General features: G+C 40.8%; 1 protein-coding gene across 1 annotated transcript in view; it reads right to left on the bottom strand.

Moving 5' to 3' along the window:
- Nucleotides 1–387: 387 nt before the first annotated feature.
- IDO2 (indoleamine 2,3-dioxygenase 2) overlaps nt 388–21,191 on the bottom strand; it is a 50,305-nt gene continuing 29,501 nt past the window's right edge. Inside the window, exons 5-10 of the mRNA XM_036250613.1 lie at nt 20,240–20,254; nt 18,925–19,024; nt 17,448–17,565; nt 9,449–9,500; nt 3,396–3,544; nt 388–1,935 (exon numbers count right to left, since the gene is read on the bottom strand). Of these exons, the coding sequence (XP_036106506.1) occupies nt 1,580–1,935; nt 3,396–3,544; nt 9,449–9,500; nt 17,448–17,565; nt 18,925–19,024; nt 20,240–20,254 (790 nt within the window). The 3' untranslated portion in view covers nt 388–1,579. The remainder of the gene's footprint in view (nt 1,936–3,395; nt 3,545–9,448; nt 9,501–17,447; nt 17,566–18,924; nt 19,025–20,239; nt 20,255–21,191) is intronic.

Here is a 21,191-nt window from a genome sequence, read left to right as displayed (position 1 = left end):
CACTACACAGAGGACACTCTCAGACTCAGGGTTTTTCCTTGGCCCATTCCGACTAGAAGGCCTGGCACCTGTCATGCCCTACCTCCCTCTTAACTTTTGCCAGACCAAGCCCTCAAAGCATATGGGACAATAGGAGCTCTCCTAGAACCCCAAGTGGAAGATATTGGTTCATGACTTCTTACCAAGGGCCCTGAGAGTTGACAAGAGTCCAGAAGTCCCCTCCTTCACCCCCTTCACCACCATGACTCTAGAGCAGTGGTTCTCAACCTTCCTGATGCCACGACCCTTTAATACAGTTCCTCATGTTGTGGTGACCCTCAGCCATAAAATTAGTTTTGTTGCTACTTCATCACTGTAATTTTGCTACTGTTATGAATCGCCATTGGAAATATGTGTTTTCTGATGGTCTTAGGCGACCCCTGTGAAAGGGTCATTGGACCCCCAAAGGGGTCGCGACCCCCAGGTTGAGAACTGCTGCTCTAGAGGAGTGCTGGGCAGATATGGAGCCAATCCTGTTGTCTTCCAATACTGCTGGGAGATGTGGAAAGTAGTCAAATTGTTTTCTAAGTGGCACAAAAGGACTTGAGGCTGAGAAATCGGAAAGTTCTTTCAGACAGGCTAAGACAGGTGGTGAGCTCCATCTGACCCGTCCCTCTATGGAGAAGGGGACGGCTCAGCAGACACTGGTTTGGACAGAAGCTGCCCCCACGATCAGGTACCTCTCCCTGAGGCCACAACACTAGATCTAATGCTGTGGAATTCACATACTATCCCAGATATACATGTATGTTCAGAGTGGGGAGCATGTCTAAATTAGTGGAGTTTATCCTAAATAGGCAAGATTCAAGTTTTCTAGCTTTGTACTGTCAGGTAGAATGAGATCTTGTAAACATATGGATTTACTATTTATTCCCACATTGCTCATTTACTTCTAAAGGGTTAATTAATTCATTTTACAAATACAATCTTTCAGTGTAAGGAGAAAGGATCATTCTTCAAAAAATAAAGAAGGAAGCTAAAATAGAATCTGCACAATTATGAACCATATGGAAGATTCTCATCACTCCCGTGTCATTATTCATTTTCCTACTGGTGACTTCCGAGTCTTGTTAGCTTCCTCATTCCTCCTCATCCCCCCAAACCAACACATACAGGGGGACGAGGGCCAGGCCGGGCCACAGAAACCCTTGTTCTAATGCCTATGCTGCACTCAGTAGGAACTTAATACATTGTTAAGTGAATTAATGAAGGCACGAATATTTCTGTCCACAGGAAATTTTTTTGGTTTTCTAAACATTTGATTGGTTTTCCACCACTTTGCAAACAGAATAGGGTTTACCCTTGCTCCTCTGTGGGATCCTGAAAGAGGCAGCGTCCACAGTTGTTGGTTATTAACCAGTGATCAGGTAGAGAAAGGTTTCAACAAAGGAGAAGATGATGTTCTATAGAGCTGGAACATGAATGAGGCTGAGGTTGATTTCGGGGTTTTCCAGACAGAACCCTGACCTTCATTCTCCAGGCCCACCTGCTCTCCAACGGGGCATTCGCTGCTTTTGCATTGCTGGGGAGAAGGACTTTCTCAAGCACTTTGTGGGAGGATGGCCTCTAAGGTCTTATTCCTGACACTCTTCAGGAAGCTCAGCACTGGGGTTCCTCCCGTGCCCCTATCTTCTAAGGCCTGAGGTGGCTCTGGGAGATGGCTTGTCTTCCTGCCCTTTGCTTTGGCTGCAGCTGTGATGAGGTATTTGGTCACCATGGTTATATGATAGCTGCGCAGCCCTGCCAGGGCCTCCACACATTGGTTATATGCGCTCAGAAGCTGGCCATTTCCAGAGGACAGGACATGATGCCGCAGTGAAGGAGCTGACTGGATTTCTTCTATGAAGGCCTTATGAGAAGGAGGCATGTAGTCCCTCATTTTGAGCAGAAAGTCACCTGAAAGAAACAATCCAGAGCAATGTCATAGCTCCACCCAGAAAGACAAGAGAGCCCACCTACTTCTCCAAACATCAATGCAGCACTGTTGCTGTCATTCTAACTTCCAATCGACTTGGCTGGCTCTTTTGCTAGTAAGATTCAAACATTCAGATGCACACCCCTGACTATTGGTAGGAGATGGGGAGGGGGAAGAAGTCAGCACATCCCAGATAACTGCATTGAACTAGCTCTATCAGCCAGTGTATAAATGTTTATCATATAGTAAATGTGGGCAAAGTATCTTGCTAGTCACTATTAGAGGACACTTACAAATGTAAGCCATAAATTCTAAAATTAAGTACCCAGATACTCTGCTGAATTTTGTTTCATAAATGCTTTGTTTTGGAGGGAGTGCTAAGGAAGAAGAAAGTAACAGAGTCTATAAGAGTAGGAAGATAAAGAATGAGCGACTCTTTTATTTTTATTTTGTAAAATATTTTTCTTTATTGATTTTAGAGAAAGGGGAAGCAAGAAGGAGAGAGAGATAGAAACATTGATGAGAGGGAACATTGATTGGCTGCCTCCTGCATGCCCTCCATTGGGGATTGGGCCCACACACACCCTGGACATGTATCCTGACCAGGAATCAAACCAGTGACCTCTTGGTACATGGGTTGACACTCAACCAGTGAGCCAAACTGGCCAGGCGAATGAGCAACTCTTTTCATAATAGCCTCTTGTTGTCTAAAAGTCTAATCAATAGATATTTATAGGAAGTGTAGCTAGATCATTTATAGGAAACCCATTACATGCTTAATATTATGCATGGTAAGCCAACTACTAACATTCCCAAGTCAAAATCCATGCAATGTGATAACGATTCTAGAGAACTGGCTTCTGCAGATGAGACTGTACTCTGTGACACCAAGTTCTCGTCTTTTTTTTCTAATTCAACCTGAAAACTCTGTACTATGAAGTGCTTTTGGCAGCCGTTGAACATTTCAAGCCTGGCAGGTAAGGAAATGAGCAATTTCAAGCTTCTAAAATGGTTGGCCCTTCCTCTCTTTGGGTCTAAATAGAACTGGCTTGAGGTTGCACCGTATTTATGCTGAAGGGCTATAGTGAAGGAAGATAGGCCCATCATCAGCAATGTGAAGACTGACCAAAAAAATTTCATACCCGTCAAACTCCAGAATTCTCCCTCACTTTAGAGAAAGAAAACCATTGCCTGAAGATCCAAACAAAATTGCAGTGAACAGCTGGAAATATAGCAATGTTTTAAGATTTGAAAATGAAACCCAATTTCCTGTTGAGATCTGATACTAATTGACTTGACACAATAACATAGAGCAGGCGCACAGTTTCCTGGTTAATTTGGAAAAGAATAGACTTCGTGACATTTTGAGTTACACTTGGCTTTATCAATCTGTAAAAACACCTGTGTTCTTTTTGCCTGTTAAGAAAAATGTCTGACTTACCACTCTCCTTGCTATGACGGATGCCCAAGAACTCATCAAAGGCGTGAAGCACTGTGCTCTGAGCTGCACTCCCTCCCGAGTATTTCAGGGGCTCTGTGGAGACTCCTTCGTATATCAACCCCACCGGCAATGCTGGGTTATCTTTCCATCTAAGCAAGAGTAAAAGTCAGAGAGAAGTGGGTGCGTGGACTTAAGAATATATTTTCTGATATAGAACCAAAGAGTGAGCAAATAAAGAGAACATCATTTCGATGGCACTTTTAGGGCAAAAGACTGGGTATCTTTGTAGGATGTGTACTTAAGCGTCATCTTGACCCCAATTTCACAACAGGACATAGATTGCAGCTCCCCACGCCCTTCCTCATTTAAAGGACTTTTACAGAAAAGTAAAGAATATGTAGAAAAGAGTCCCTGGCATTTGTTCCATGTCCTATTACTTAGAAAAAGCCAGTCATCGAGATGACATCAGTGCTAATTAACAAGAGCAAACTAGGGATTCTGGAACAATCTTCCCTACTTCTGATAAAATAGCCTTGATGCCCTAATATTCCACAAGTTGAGATTTGAAAACACACACACACACACACACCCCTTTGCTCTTCCCTGAAACAGTTGTAACGGTTGTAACATTAAACTATCAGTTCTAAGCATTACCTGATTTTATGGGAATATCTTTATCAAATACCTTGTTGATAATGGGTACTGACAGTAAGGGTAGTGACAAAAGGAGCACAATACAAGCCTGCATGTTGCCAGAGGCTAAGTTCAAGGACATGTGGAAGGACTGGAAGAGAGGCTCTTAGTCATGCTCAGACTGAGTTGTTCTCCCCTCTCCTCTCTCTTCTCTCCTTTTCTCTCTTCAGCCTCCCTGATTCCATTTCTTCATTTTTTTTTGTCTCTGAAATCCCCTCTGTGTACCTCCAACTGTTGTACTCATTTCCCTGTCTCATTTTCTACAGAGTCTTAAACAATCACAGAGTGCATGTGGGGGGCTCCATGGGACCAAAACAATAGCACCAAGAACACATATATTTGTTCTCTCAGTGCTTCACAGTTTATAAAGCACCTATACATCCATGTTCTTGTTTGATCTCTTTTGAGTAGATCAAGGCAGGTCTCTTAAAGCCCATTTTACACATAGAGAAACAAAAACTCAAAGCAGTCATTCTCCAGGGCCACATTACATTGCTAGGGAACGGGAGAACCAGAACTTAAACCCCAAACTTGTAATTTTTGATTTTCCCATTTTTAAGACCCACATCTGTGAATTTCCACTTTTTATAAGGAACAGAATCATCTTCTCTTATCACCAGGAACAAACTACTGACCCAGTTGTTAATAGTTTAAATGACAGGCGTATGTGATGTCTCACCTTCTTCCCATAATTCTAAAAGCCACTTCTTCCGGAGAAGGAAGGACAACACACATCGCACACATGCAAAAGCCATCGACCAACCACTCAGCTGGCTGTCCCTGACCTTTCCCACATATTTCTCTGAGGCAGGAAATGCTACAAGAAGGTGGGTTGTTTTCTTTTGGGGCTGTTTTGGTTGGCCATTCTATGGTTTTCACTGGATGAATATCAGAGTGGCCACTGCAGGTGGGACAGTATCACTCTAGAAAGAAACGAGACACACAAAGCAGTCAGAAGGACCAGCAGGAAGAGGAAAGGAAGGATTCTGGTTGTAAGATCATGACATGCTGTAGCTGTTAGGAAAGAGGACTCTGTTTTAGGCAGATATGGAATTTAATCTCAGCCGTGATGTTTGTTAACTGTGAGCCTTGGCTCAGGTAAATCTTCTCTGAGCCTCAACTTCCTCATCCAAGCAATAGAAGTACCTGCCTTATTGGGTTGTTGTGAGAACTCATTAAAATAATAGTTGCTCAGTGCCTGGAACATATTATTAAGCATTTGATAAGTATCAGCCATTTCTGATCTTATTCAGCATGAGTTGGAATCCCTGCTCTCCCTTTCATTATTTTATAACTTTGTACAAACATTTCTGAGTCTTAGTTTCCCTAATTTCTGCATACTTACTGAAGCTGTTGGCAGAACTGAATGGGTTTCAGAGAGCTTTCATGACTTGTCAGCGTTCAGAACACTGGTCTGATAAAATTTCTACACGACATTTTGTGGGAAAGAGGTATTGAAGATACGACGGCTACTATGTGTAGGTGGACCGAACACAATGATCATAGTTGTTCAGATTTTCTTTGTAATCCCTTCAATGATATTCCCTAGTTATTTTGGTCTCCTTCACGAGTTTTTCCCATCATGCCACTTCCAAGTGGTGGACTCTCTCAGGGCTCAGTCTTTGGACTTCTCCTTACTCTCACTTCCCAAGTAATCTTATGTTGCCTCACAGATTTGAAAACCTATTCTAACTATTTAGAAATGTGTACCAACACCTTGCCCTCTCCCCTGTATTCCAGACTCACATATATGACTGACTGCCTACTAGACATGTCCACAGGAATGAACATGTCCCAAACTGACCTCCTGATTCCCCCACCCTTTTGCCAAACTTGTTACATCTTTTCGGCAGATTTGGGCCAAAAACTTTAGAATTTTCTGTGTTAGATCCCTTTCTCCTCCATTCCATGTGCACTCCAGTAGTAGATCCTGTCAACTTGACCTTCAATCTGTATCCAGAACTCACTCTAGTTGAAGCTACCACCCTGAATTATAGTAAAAGCATCTTAAATACCTTCCTGGCTTCCATTCTTGCTCTGAAATAGTCTATTTTCCACTTAGAAGATAGAGTGGTGATTTGAAACTGAAGACAGATCATGCCCTTCCTCTGAAACTTGCCAGTGTTGCCTATCTCACTCAGAAAAGAAGCCAACGGGCCCCTCCGTGATCCAATCTCCTGTCTAGGCGGCTTACTCCTTACTTCCTTCAGATGTCTGCTTAAGCACCACTTAGAAGTGTGGCATCCCCAGATTGCAATAAATAAATAAGGAACTTCGGCCACCCCCCCCCCCTATGATGCCCTGTATCTTACATCATATTTCCTCACATTGCCTATTGTTGTAACATATCCTGTATGATATTTGCTATTATACTCATTTCTTCATCTGCCATCCATCATTAAAATGTATGTAAGCTCCACAGAAATGAAGTTGCTGTTTCGTTATACTGCTTCGTTTCCAGCACCCAGAACTGTGCCTGGCCTATGGGAAGCACTCATTAAATATCTGATGAATGAATAAATAAAAAATATAGCATTTGATAATCCTGTATTCTATATCTAGAATATATAGACCCAAGTGTATTTCCTAAAAAGACCCGGCCAGCCTAAAAGAGCCTTCGAATGCTCAAATGGCCAAGACATCAATCAGTCTCCTTTTCGTGCCCCAACCTGAAGAAGATATGTTGAAGCCACATAAGAGGTAATAGAGAAAATAACAGAGTGAAAGTCAAAAAGGTAAGAGGAGGGCATCTTCTTTTAAATCCCATATGTTCTCTCTCTATGATGACAGTAGTCTGAGGCAGGGAAATTGAGTTTCTGGAAAGGACTTGCGGACTGCTCCCATGCATTCTCAGGCCCAATCTGCTGTTTGTGAAGGAAAGGAATTATTTTTCTTTCAAATCTCTGTAGGCAAGATTATTTTTAGCCTTTCTTGTGGCATATTTTTAGGGAACTTAATAAAAGCAGACATTTAAAAGAAAAAAAAAAAAAGAAAGGAAGGAGATGACATTATTTTTCCACAGGGGCTATTAACTTCCCTGAGAAATTTAATTTGAGTGGGAAATAAAGGGAATGTGATTCATCTGCAGATGAAATCTTTCAACTCTCCTCAATAAAAAATGTTTTAAAAAGTAAACAAAAATAATAAATCAAACAAAGGACAAAAATCAAGAATACAGGAGCAGATTTAAATTTTTAGGTTTTTCACAACAACCCTATTTGGGAAATGTCAGCAATCCAGATGTTTTAGGTCATCTGCTCTCATCAATACACTTAGGATTTGGTATTGGTCACTTGTTTAGCTACATGGGAAATATTATTGAGGATCAGAAGCAGAGGGGAGACATTTATGTAGATCACAGATAAAATGTGTTATTGACCTGGAATTTATTTTAATGAAACAAAGTCACCTTCTGGTGCTCATTTAAACATAATAGGCAGAATCCCAACAATGTTGCCCCCTGATTCCCATTCTAATTCCTTGAACTGTTAATATTATGAGCTATCATGCCTATCGATATAATAATATTACAAGACAAAGTGACTTTGCACATGTAATTAAGGTTACTTATCAGTTGACCTTAATACAGGGAGTCATTCTAGATTATCTAAGTGAGCAGAATCTAATCAATAAGACCTTAAAAGCAGAGCATTTTCTCTGGCTAGTGGCAGAAGGAGAAGTCAGAGAGGTCTGAAAGACTAGAAGGATAGGAAGAGTCACTGCTGAGTTGGAAGAGACCATGTGATGAAGAATTCTGGAGACCTCTGGAGACTGAAAGCAGATCCTGTCTGACAATCCACAAGGAAACAAAGACCTCAGTTTCAAATCCACAGAAAATTAGATTCTCCCCAAAACCTGAGTGAGTGAATTCTTCCCCAGAATCTGGGGTTAAGAGCTCAGCCCAGCAGATACCCTGCCTTAGCCTTTTAAGACCCTAAGCAGAGAACCAAGATGAGCTCACCCTGACTTCTGAGCTACAGAAATGTGAAATCATTAATGTGTGTAGCTTTTATCTGCTACATTTGTGGTCATTTGTTATGTAACAAAGAAAACTAAGTTAAAGTACAAAGAGATTTTTCAGAATTAGATGCTTCCTAAATCCCAGTCTATTTTAAAACATTTTTCAAATGACCCGCTTTTCTTTTGTCTAATCCTACAAAAGTGCATTTACATGTTTTGCTTACTATTTGTTGCTAGAATCTTTTTTCTACAATCAGATCTTGTTTTGACCCTGACTACATGAAAAACAGAGAGAGAACAAGAAGAGGTCTATATGATATTTCTTTGGGGGGCATTTCAGGAATGAAGGTCTGAATTCTGAGACACACTCCCAATTCTACACTGTCATTCACCTATTTTTCCCACAAACTAGACACTTATTACTCTCAAGTTATTCTGCAGAAACCTTCTTGCTTTTACTCTCTGCACCCTATAACATATGATCCCCACCCACGCCGGCCTCTGGGGGGGGGGGGTCACTTTCTCATACTCTAGACTTAATCTATAGGAAATACTTAGTACTTGTTGTCACTATTCTTGCACCAATGGATTATACCACTAAATCAGTAAATTTATTGATTTTGGTATCTGACATGTTTCTTCTTACATCCAGGTGCAGCTTCGGATTCTTTCTATCAATAGCACTTCTATTTCTACATACACATGGAACACTAGATGACATCGATTTCACGGTTTTTACCTCATCAATCCACTGCTGCCACCTTTCACTTTTCACTGTTCAAGCAAGCAAACAAACAAATGCATTTTCTTAAAGTGAATAGGAAACCAATCTCTAGGAAACCAATCTCATTAAAAACGTGTCAATGTATGACTAGTACATTTAAAATAAGAAATGTATCTAAGACTAGAATTCTGTTTTTGGAGAAAGTACAGGTCATGTGACAAAAAGAGAGGACTCAGGTATATGAGAAAATGGCTTGAGGTAGCCAGCTGTTCTAGGTATGTTATAAGAGCGCTTCCAGGCTACTGTCTATACCTCCATCTGTTTCAATAGCAAGGGGAGAGGGTAAATGTAAATGATTGAGCTTTGTGGATGGCACACTGGGCTTTTTTCCCTTTTCCGTCAATGTGTGGTTCTAAGAAAGGTAAATACAAATTAATCGACTAGGACAGCCTAAGGACAATTACTCTAGACACAAATGTGCAACCTTTAAAGGCATTTGCCATGCAGATGGTACCCCTCTTTGTTTATCCAAGAGTGGATCCAGGTGATTACTTTGCTAACAAGGGTTACTTGGTGTGTGTTTCTCACTCTAGGAAGCTTATGTCAGTTTCCATCCCCATAAATTTGGAAAATGCTATAGAGACCTCATACAGGAAAACAGTTGAACAATACTTACCCAGAGAGAAAGATCCGGATGACTGCATAAAATATGTCTGGATCTACATAATCTGGAGGAGCAATCAGAATGTGAACTTCACTACAGGCAAAAAAAGCAATTGGTTACATGTGCGTGGGCCCTGCTGTGCTCCGGGGGCTGCCTCTCTATCTGATCTGCATGGAAACCTGGAATGAAAGCCACACGCAAGAGGTGGATGGAATGTTCTCATTCTGTAGTTGTCCTCATGGGCGCGCACAGAACTTTTAAACTATTCCAAATGCTGCCCTTTTCTATTTGTGGTATTTGGTACTTCCTCTTCTGTACTTAACAACAACAAAAAGAGAGATCAAGGCCATTTTTAAAAAGTTAATAATGTTAAGGAGAACGCAGAGAGAATCAGCTCTCGCAAGGCTTTCACGAGAGAGGAGAACTGAAGCCATCTATGCTCAAGCTGGTTCTGAATAGTCAGCAAAGGACAGAGCAGGGGGAAGCCCCTTGCCCAGGGGTCACCACTCCAGGTCAAGTACAGATTCATTTAACTCCACGTTGAGCTCGCATTTATTAACTGTGTAGCTATTTTGAATCTAAGTGGATGCTTGAGGAGAATTGATTTCACTAGTTAATAAAACTGTATATAAGGAAGCAGGTTTTCATATTTGTACACTAAGTTTCTTTTCATCAACTTTTGAAGGTTGTTCTCTCTCTTCATATAACGAAGCCCCTTGGTGACTAAGCATGTTTCTTTTATCCATATTCCTATTCCTTTTTATTCCTGAGGAAAAAAAAAAATTTTTTATGACACATAAATAGTAACATTTCTATACCATCAATTTTCCTTTTCTACCGTCACACCTACGCTCTGTTCCCCCATCTCTTATTTTCTCAGCAGCCCCTATGACTCAGGTAATGATTGTCTTCCTTTGGCAAATCCATCCATGATTAAATAAATAAATAAATAAATAAATAAATAAATAAATAACACATTTTAGTTCATTAGGAACAGGAGAACTCATCCTTGAACTGATGAAAAGGAATTCCTAGAAAGCCTATAGTACACATTATACTTATTATTAAAATATTACAAATAAGTCTTTTAAAATGTGGAACAGAACAAGGATTAGCACTTTCAATACTGTGTTGGGAGTTCTAGCATAAAGAATGAGAACAAAAATTAAGCAGAAATAAAAGCTGTATGTATTGTAAAAGAAGAAACAAAAGAAGATTATTCTCAAATGATATGATTTTTATATAGAAAACTCCAGTAATCTTCACATAATTATTAGAATAAATAAGAGTGTTTATCAAGGTACTATATTCAAGGTTAATATTCAAATATCAATTTTATTCTATAAACCAGCAACAGTCAGGAGTTAGTTAAATAAAAGATACTGCATTCACTTAAAATAAAATTATAATGTAACTAGAAAGGAAAAGAAGATATTTAACTATTTTATCTTGAAAAAAATTAAAGAAAATTTAACAAATTGAAGTTTGTCTATTTTAAGAAAGTCAAGAAAACTCAGTATCAATGCCTTAAGAGAAGAAATGAACCTCTGAATAAACTTTAGGTTACATGACAAAAGAAGAGTCTATACTAATATGAAGACATGACTTGGGACAGCTTGTCTAGGAACCTTAGTTAATACTTTTATGCTGTCTCTACCTCTCTACCTGCTTTTGTCATAAGACAGAAAGACTGAATATGATATCTAAACCATGCATTTTTTCAAATTAATATACAGATTTAATGCACTTTGAGCAATATTCTTAACAAAGATTTTTAAATAAAATTTACAAGCTGATGGTAACAGTTTATAAGAAAGGCAAATGCTCAAAAATAAGACAAGAAGAGCAAGGTTAGAGGGTTTTCTCTACCTGAACATGAGAAACCCTATGATGCTCTAGTTCTTAAGACAAATGATATTGGTGTAGGGAAAGATAAACAAAAAATGAAACAGAATAGAGAGGCTGAAAACAGATCTAGTCATTTAAGAAAATCTGATATAAGAAATAGTTAATATTGCAAATAGGTGATAATTCACAGAAGGGAATTTAAATTTATTCCCTATGTTAGACTACATATAGATAATAATTAAATGTAAATGAAGGACTAAAATGAGAAAGACAAAACAATTTTAGAAGAAAATGCAGGAAAATGTATTTGACTTATGGTTTTGAAATATCTTATGCAAGACCTCCTATAAAACATAGACTTTTATTAAAGAAATGTCAGTTACTTTGATTATATTTAGAGTAAGAATTTCTGCTTTCAAAAGGCACAAGTAAGACTTCCAGTCAAGATGGCAATGTAGGTAAACATGGTTTCACCTCCTCCCACAACCACATCAAAATTACAACTAAACTACAGCAGAACCATCATTCAGAACTGCCTGAAATTGAGCTGAATAGAAGTCCTACAACTACAAAATTAAAGAAGCAGCCACATCAAGACTGGTAGGAGGGGTGGAGGCATGGACAGGCTGCTCCCACACCCACGTGTGGTGGATAAAACTCAGGTGGGATACCTCAGCTGTAAAGGTCCTCCCTGAGGAGTGAGGGGTCCTCATCACACACCAGGTGCCCAGCTCAGAGTTGCAGTGCCAGGAAGAGAAGACACATAACTTCTGGCTGTAAAAAACAGCTGAACTGAGCTCTAGGCAGCAACTCTTCAAGGTCCCATGCTCAGACTTACTCAGACTTGCTCCCTCTGAGCATGGAGGGGAGGTAGCTTGAGGGGCACCAGAGACATACAGGGAATAACTGAACTGTTTGGCCTTGAGACAAGGGCTGGTGAGGTGGCTTTCTCCTGAACAGATGCGCTGGCTTAGGCTGCTGTGCCTTTGATGAGCCCTTCCCTGGGCCGGCAGACAGCCACCATATCTGAGACTCCAGCAACCTGGCTCACACTGTTTGCCCCACCCTGGTGATTTCCTGAGGCCCTGCCCCACCCAACTTTCAGGCCCACCCAAGCTGTCTCCAAAGGCTTTACCATAGGATTGGTCTGTCTTGGATCCTGCTTCAGAGTTTCCTAAAATCTCTCAAGCAGCATCTGGTCTCAGCGAGCCCCATACTTCTTGTTAAGTGGCCCCAGGCCTGACACTAGAAGCAGCCAGCCTTGGTTCACAGCTTGGCTTTTCCTGGGCACCTCCAAGCCCAACACAAGAAGTAGCCATCTGCAGATCACTTTGTAGCTTATGCCTGGTGGCCCTGGATAGAACACAGCCAGTGGCTGACCATGCCCCAGAGCCAGCACACCCAGTGGACAGCTTCAGACCACATCGAAACACCACCACCCAACCACCTTTATAAGTGACACACTCAATGAGTGGACTAAGTGGGTACCAGAGCCCTACTAAAGTAAATTTTGCTCTGTGTGGTGGGCCCCTACACAGCTGATCAAGGTAGTCAGAGACCAGTGATCAGTGGGCACAGCCAGTCCTTGCAGCTGATCAGCCTGAGTGCCAACAGCAATCAAGACTCAATTACCATAGACGGGTGTACAGTCCTCACTAGGGGTGCACCTCGAGGGCCCAGCTGGGGTGATTAGGGAGGCTGTGGCACTGAATCCTATAGGACACCTGCAAAAATAGGCCATCCTACGAAGCTTAGGAGACATAGCAACTCTACCTAATACATAGAAACAATCATAGAGAAGCAACCAAAATGAGCAGACAAAGAAACATGTCCCAAATAAAAGAAAAGAACAAAACTCCAGGAAAAGAATTAAACAAAATGGAGATAAGCAATCAATCAGATGCAGAGTTCAAAACACAGGTTATAAGGTTGCTCAAGAAACTTAGTGAGACCTTTAAGAACTTAGGGAGACCTCCAAGGAACTTAGTGAGACCATCACAACATAAAAAAGGACCAGTCAGAAATGAAGGATGCACTAACTGAAATAAATAATATTTTCCAGGGAAGCAATAGTAAAGTGCATAAAGTCAAGAAGCAAATCATTGATTTGGAATATAAGGAAGCAGAAAACATCCAATCAGAACAGCAAAAAGAAAAGAATCCAAAAAAAATGAGGATAGTGTAAGGAGCCTCTGTGGCAACTTCAAGTGTGCCAACATTTGCATTATAGGGGTACCAGAAGGAGAAGAGAGCAAACAAGAAATTGAAAACCTATTTGAAACAATAATGACAGAAAAGTATCCTACTTGGTGAAGGAAACAGACATACAAGTCCAACAAGCACAGAGAGTCCCAAACAAGATGAACCCAAAGAGGACAACACCAAGACACATCATCATCAAAATGCCAAAGGTTAAATACAAAGAGAGAATCCTAAAAGCAGCAAGAGAAAAGCAGTTTGTTACCTACAAAGGAGCTCCCATAAGATTGTCAGCTGATTTCTCAAAAGAAATTTTGCAGGCCAGAAAGGAGTGGCAAGAGATATTCAAGGTAATGAAAAGCAATGACCTACAAACAAGACTACTCTATCCTGCAAAGCTATCATTTAGAATTGATGGACATATCAAGAGTTTTCCAAACAAGAAAAGCTAAAGGAGTTCATCACCACCAAACCAGTACTATATGAAATGTTGAAGGGTCTTCTTGAAGGAGAAGAAGAACAAAAATATAAACAATAAAATGGCAATTAATACATATCTATCAACAATTGAATCTATAAACACAATGAGCAAGCAGAACAGAAATAGACTCATAGATACTGAGAATTTTTTGTTGCTTGACAGATGGGTGGGGGTTTAGGGGATGGGTGAAAAAGATGAAGGAATTAAGAAGTACAAATTGGTTGGTAGACTGATGAACCTCAAAAGGAAGGGGGGAAAGGGGGATGAGATAAACCAAAGAACTTCTATGCATGTATACATAACCAATGAACATTGACAATAGTGTGGGGAAGGCAGGAGGGGGGTGGGATTGGGGAGAAGGGGGTCAATAGGGAAAAGGGAGGAACATCTTTAATACATTAAGCAATAAAGATGAGTTCAAAACAAAACAAAAACAAAAACCAAAGACACAATAAGATGAATCACATTTTGTAACGCATATAACTAACATAAATTATTTTTAAGAGTATACAATAATTCATATAAATCCACAGTAAAAGATAAAAAGACCATTAGTAGTATAAGGAAGGACACATTTCACAAAAAAAAAAGGGGGGACATGAGTAGTGAGTGCAGGCACAGGTGCGCGCGCGCGCACACACACACACACACACACAAGTATATACCCATACACACACACAAATATATACCCATACACACACACACAAATATATACCCATACACACACACACACACACACACACACACACACACAGCAAGAGAGAGAGAAGATAGGTCATGCACTGAAAACCAGAAAGATGCAGGAGTGACATCATTATCATGGTGGAGTAAGACTTTCTACTGTCTCTCCCTCCCACTATGAATGCTGATTTAGACAGGCACCCGTAGACAAGGGAGCCTTTATGGAAGTCCAGGAGCCCAACAAAGACCAAAGCACACCGCAAGAGCAAAAAAAATCCCAGACTGAGTGCACTGAAGAGAGTGAGAAGAACATTTCACTTTGCCTACATCACCCGTCCCACAGGGAGATTCGGCTCAGGACCAAAAGAGACCTTAATGGCCTGTGATTTGTCCCACAAGGAAAAGCCAGAACATGTGAGTGAGTGCCTGGTTTCCCAGCTGCATGGAATGCTTCCAGCGACCCACTTCTTTCTCACCACTCCCCTCCCAGAATACTGAGGCGAGCTGCATGAATGAGAAGACTGTGGGGGTGGGCAGCTGTGAGAATGCCAGATAGGACTCTCGGAGGGCATTAAAGGGATGCAGATCCTACTGACCGTCTCACAGGTTCCAACAAGACACCATCCCATGAGCTGATGGGGATGCCTTGCCTGCAGATCCCCCCAAACTGGCCCATGAGCACCCCTACTGTTGATTGTGCCCTACCCACTCACTACACACCTACACTGTGGCCATGTCCTTGTGTGCAAAGCTGAAGAAGGAAAGCTTGAACCTTTGTAAAAAAAAGAACAAAAATTGGAAACATCATGCTCCTTGATTTCAAACTATACTACAAATCTATAGTAATCAAAACAATATGGTGTTGGCATAAAAACAGATACACAGACCATTAGAACAGAACTGAGAGCCCAGAAATAAACCTAACCATCCACACATATATGAACAATTAATATATGGCAAAGGAGTCAAGAACATACAATGGAGAAAAGGCAGTCTCTTCAATAAATGGTGTTGGAAAAACTGAATAGCCACATGCAAAAAGAGTAAAACTAGACCACTATCTTACACCATACTAAAAAATAAACTCAAAATGGATTAAAGACTTGTATGCAAGACCTGAAACCATAAAGTTCATAGGAAAAAAAACAAGAAAACAAAACAGGCATAAGCTCCGACATAGGTCTTAGCAATATTTTAGTAGATCTGACTTCAAAGGTAAGGCAGACAAAAGCAAAAACAAACAAATGGCACTACATAAAACTAAAAGGCTTCTGCACAACAAAGAAAACCAGAATCAAAACAAAAAGGCAACCTACTGAATAAGAGAAGACATTTTCAAATCTTATACTTGTTAAGGAGTTAGATCCAAAATATATAAAGAACTCATACAACTCAACAACAACAAAAAACACACAAATATTCCATTTTTAAAAGTGCAGACAATCTGAATAGACATTTTTACAAAGAAGACACAGAGATGGCCAACAGGCACATAAAAAGATGTTCAACATCACTAATTATTAGAGGAATGCTAATTAAAACCATGATAAGATATCACCTCACACCTGTTAGCATAGCTATCATCAAAAAGATAAGAAATAAATAGTGTTAGAAAGGATGTGTAGAAAGGGAATCCTGGTACACTACTGGAAAATAGTATAGAGAGTACTAAAAAAATTAAAAATAGAACTACCATATGATCCAGTTATTCCACTTCTGGTTATTAATATGAAGAAAAATTAATTATTTGAAAAAATATATGCACTGGTATGTTCATTGCAGCACTGTTTACAATAGCCACAACATGGAAACAACCTAAGTATCCACTGATGAATGAATGGATAAAGAAGTTGTGAGATATATATATGTTACCACTGAGCATAAAAAAGAATAAAATCTGGCCAACTGCAACCACATGGATAGACCATGAGGGTTTTACGGTAAGTAAATAAGTCAGATGAAGAAAGAAAAATACCATATGATTTCACTCATACTGGAATCTAAACAAAACAAAACAAATACAGAGAACAGATTGGGGGTTAACAGAGAGGACAGAGGTTGGGGTTAGGAGATCTGGGTGAAAAGAATCAACTGCATGGAAATGGATGGTAACTAGACTTTTGGTGCAGATCACTTTGTAGTGTATACAGATGTGAAATTATGATGTACATCTGAAACATATATAATGTTATATACCAATATCACTTAAAGAACAACAACAACCACACACACACACACACACACACACACACACACACACACACTACATTTTTAAAGTTCTTCTGATAGAGGAAGTTGAAGAGTTGTCCCAACATTGGAGATGGAAATAGTCACCTGAATAAAATGTAACCAGTAGCAGGACCGGTGAGCCACTGAACTGGCTACACCTATTAAAACTCATTTCTGCACTAGCCACAGAATGGTAGCCTAAAGCCAAGGTCGATCATTTCAGGTTGCATTCAAGAAACAAAGAATAAAAAGGGCATTAGAGAGTGTAAGGACAAGACTCCACAGTAGCTTAACATTGCTGGATGGACTATACACAACCTGTTGTTGTTTGCTTCCTTCCCTCCTCCCAAACTTCATGCAAGACCTCAACATACAAAGAAATATATGGCCTCTGAGCGAGGGCACTACCTTAATCCCAAGAGAATATTAGAAAAAAGGACAAAACCTCAGAATGTCTTTGCAGACCAAGAGGTCATTCTCTATTATGAACAGCAATTGGTTACCATAAAACAAAGCTAATACACTAGCGCCATCTCGTGGCTGTTGCCCAGCCTCCAGGCCCTTTGTCTATACCATGCATTAGTCCCAAGGTTCTGGTGATGTCCTGGATGGAGAGTCTCAGCTGCTGCAGGGCTTGGAGCAGGGAGTCGTGGCTGGTCTGCAGGATGGCATTCACTGCTTGAACAACTGCCTGGGGAGAAGATTCGTTCAGTTAATCCATCAGCATTCACTTATGGTCCACTGAAGTGGAGTGAGCTGAACATCAGAGCTGTGGGAATGCGGAAGGGCAGCCCTCTGACTACTGGACTGTTTTACAGGGCTCCCCTAAACTCAATATGCTGTGAGGTCTCCCTGAAAGGATAATCTCTCTGGGAATCTCCTGAATAGACTCTTGGACATGTTTTTTTAGATCTCTCCACTGACCACTTCTTGTTATAATTCTCAGGGGCATAACTCTATCATTTTTTTCCTTCCCTCTTCTGTATTTATGACACATTATAATCATGTCTACGGCTGCATCTTGTGTTAGGGCACCCTGGCCCCTGAGCTCTGTTGTTCATGAACTCAGACAGACTCCATGGAGCCCTCAGCTGCTCGGCCCCTCTGTCAGGAGGTGTTCCTCACAGTCTCCACCTTACCTGAGCTATATTCAAAGACCACTATTTCATTGTGTATCTTTTGATGAACTAAACACACTGATGAGAAGTAAAGTGACCATATATTTTCACTTTTGAGAGTGATATAATACTTATGCCATGACTGGTGACCCCACTGAGGACACTGTAAGAACTCAAAATATGCTTACCAGGGAAGGTGGAGAGGAAAGACATACACCTAATTAATTATGTGTAGGCAAGGCATGGCTGCTCAGCGGGTCACCTGCTGCGGCCCCAGTCTTTTGTCGGACTGAACCTGACCTTTCTGTGAGCTGCCTGACCCCTGAGGGACTGAGTTTGCAACCCCCAGGGCGAGGTACTCTCAGAGATGGGTCCTTTTCCCGAGGCTTTGCACAGCAGTTCTCTCTGCCAGAAGCATGTCCTTGCGTCTGTTTGTCTTTCTGCCTGTCACTCTCTTTTTCTCTCTTTGCTTAATTCCTTTATATCACTCAGGTTTTAACTTTAACAGTCGTTTTCCCTGGGAAGCTTTGCCTGACCCTTCAGTTCTGAATAAGATTTTAGATGTGTTTTTTTTCCCCATAAAACTGCATTTTTTTCCTTATTACCCTATACATCAACCCATCTTTCTCCACTCCATCAAGGGCTTCTGAGGGAGCCAGAACCATGTCTGTCTTGTTCTAGATATTTCATTGTCTAGAACAATGCTTGTTTGTTGAAGGGGCAAATGGTCAATTCCAGGTTTTATAGGAGATGGGAGAAGGGAGTATCTCGTGGGCTAGAATTCAGACCTCTTCCCTCAGGCGTAAACCAACAGGATGAGGCCTATGCTCATCTATGTTGATTCATGCCCTGAAGGGAAAGAGACTGGATGGGAAGTCAGGCTCACAGCGATTTCTCATTTAGGAAAATAAGTGCTGTGGGTGGAAAGATACCTTAATCCCAGGTACTGCTGCTTTCTCCACCAAAACAGTCACTAGAATGAAACCGCGCAGGCTTTCTCCCCCAGGAAATGAGAACAGGATGTCCAGATTCCTTGGGAAGGAGATGACCACATGGTTAGAGAGGCTTGGACACTGGGAGGATGCATGGCCCACAGGTCCCCTCACAGTTAGACAACTGTAGTGCAGGGTAGAATCAGTGAGCATTCAGGAAGGAAAGAGAACACATCTTTTCAAGCCCAAGTTCACGGGATGGGAGGCCTCTCGAAGGCCAGCATGGCCCTGCTGGTCCCAGACCATCCCTTCAGCGGAACAGCTGAGGCATGAGTGGGCAGGTGATTCTGACTCTCCCCAGGACTAGTCTACAGCCCATGACACCATTCCCATCAGGAGCACAGAGTCTGAGAGCTACAGTGGCCACAGGCAGCAACGAATTCCTTGCTCCCCTCCTTTTATAGATACGGCCCAAAGAAACACAGTAACTTGCCCAAGGGTGTATAGCTGATTAGTCACAGAACCAGGTGGGGAATAGTTTCATAGCTCAGGCTAGTGCTCTTTATAATCAACACTTGTTATTTTGTTTTGTGTAATAGAGTACAGAGGAATCACCTTTAAATGACCTGTGACCATATGGATTCAAACATCCCAGGTAGACAGCCAGTCTATAAAACTTAAAAACTTTACTCCACAAATCACTCCTGCTTCTAACATTTAAGCATGAGAAGAAAGGGAAAACAAACACAAAAGAAAACTAAGTCAAGAACACCAGCAGTTACATTCGTGTAAGGAAAGTGACTCCATCCATCCATCCCTCAGTGTTCTGAGCATCAGCGTTTATACTGAACCCTTTCATTGAGCTGAGCTTTGGTCATGGGAGAAGCAATATCAATTTAGAGGCCAATTTTGCTCTCCGGGAAAGAGGAGCTTAAGGATCTCGGCCAGACCTGCCAGTCCATGTGACAGAGTATTTCTAAGGAAGTTATGGTGACATAGGAGATCTTTCCAGATCACTGAAGAATTGGTGAAGTTGTATTTTTTTTTGCATTGCACGTTACTTGTTTTATTATGTACAGACTGGAAAATATAGTAAAGAAAGTCAATCCCCTAATCCTTACAAAGCAGAGGCAACAACAGTTAAATTCAGGCTGCTAATTTTGGGCGCCTTTTCTTCCAGCCTTGTTTTTTTGCATGCTCTTATATACAGCTCACAGGCTGTATGCACAATTTGGTATGTTTCTTCCTTGTTTTGTTGTAATCTTTTAAAGTTAGCACGGATTCTCAAGTAAGTGAAGGATTTCTGAGGACTTACCTGATGTTCAGGGGTCTGGTAAAATTTCAGTTATTGACAACCACAAACAAGGAAAGAAAAAAAAACACAAATCAGTTTGCAAACAGATATGCCTTCTAGGGTCACATGCATACAGGCACACACACTCACACATCCATGTATTCACAGGCTGTGACTACACTACAGGCCAGTGTGTGACAAAGAATGAGTCGATTCTCAACTTGTATACCAGCTCCTTTTATATTTTTGCAATTACTACAAACTCCTATTTTCATTGCAGGGATGCTACTCCAACATACCTTTTAACACCTACTTTAGATCAAGCTCCACCGGCTCATCAAGCCTTTCCCCGATTGTTAAAGGCGCCATTGAGGCGATTTCTTTGAAATTCTGAAGGGTTTACTGTTTGTGTCACAATGGCATTTGTCAGGCACTGCTTTGTTTTGTTATTTAATCGTGCTGGGTGAACTTTGCTTTCATTTCTTCATCGCACTTAGCACTGTGTTAGGCAAGTTAAAAGATTCTAAAAAATAATTACCAAAGAACCCTGAAATTGTGTCTGCATCTTTGGGATTAAACTAGCCCTGCATTCTCAACTATTGAAAAACTAGATTTTGTTGATGTACTTTTGACTTTAACATCCTGGTCCAGCCATTTTTCCCTTCAACCTTCCCCATTCCTCTTTGAATCAGAGATTTGGTGCATTAAATATTCAAAGTCTTGAACAGAGTCATTTCTTCACATCTATTTATTTTTTATTTCTGTTCAAATTCTGAGCCAGATTCTGCACCTTTCCATGGGAAAACTGGTCACCAATTTTGTTATTAAGGCAGAATTTGTCAAAGATCATAATTCAGAATTATAAAAAACAAAATCCCAGGGCTCAGAAGTCCTTAGATGGATGAGATGGTCCAATCTCACTCCAAGGGGCGCATAAATTAGTTTTTTGCTACATTGTTTATTAAGCATTTAA

This window comes from Molossus molossus, unplaced genomic scaffold (assembly GCF_014108415.1).
Source record: "Molossus molossus isolate mMolMol1 unplaced genomic scaffold, mMolMol1.p scaffold_m16_p_9, whole genome shotgun sequence".
Lineage (NCBI taxonomy): Eukaryota > Metazoa > Chordata > Mammalia > Chiroptera > Molossidae > Molossus > Molossus molossus.
Note: the sequence above shows the minus strand (reverse complement) of the source record. Positions and strands in the feature narration are given on the sequence as shown.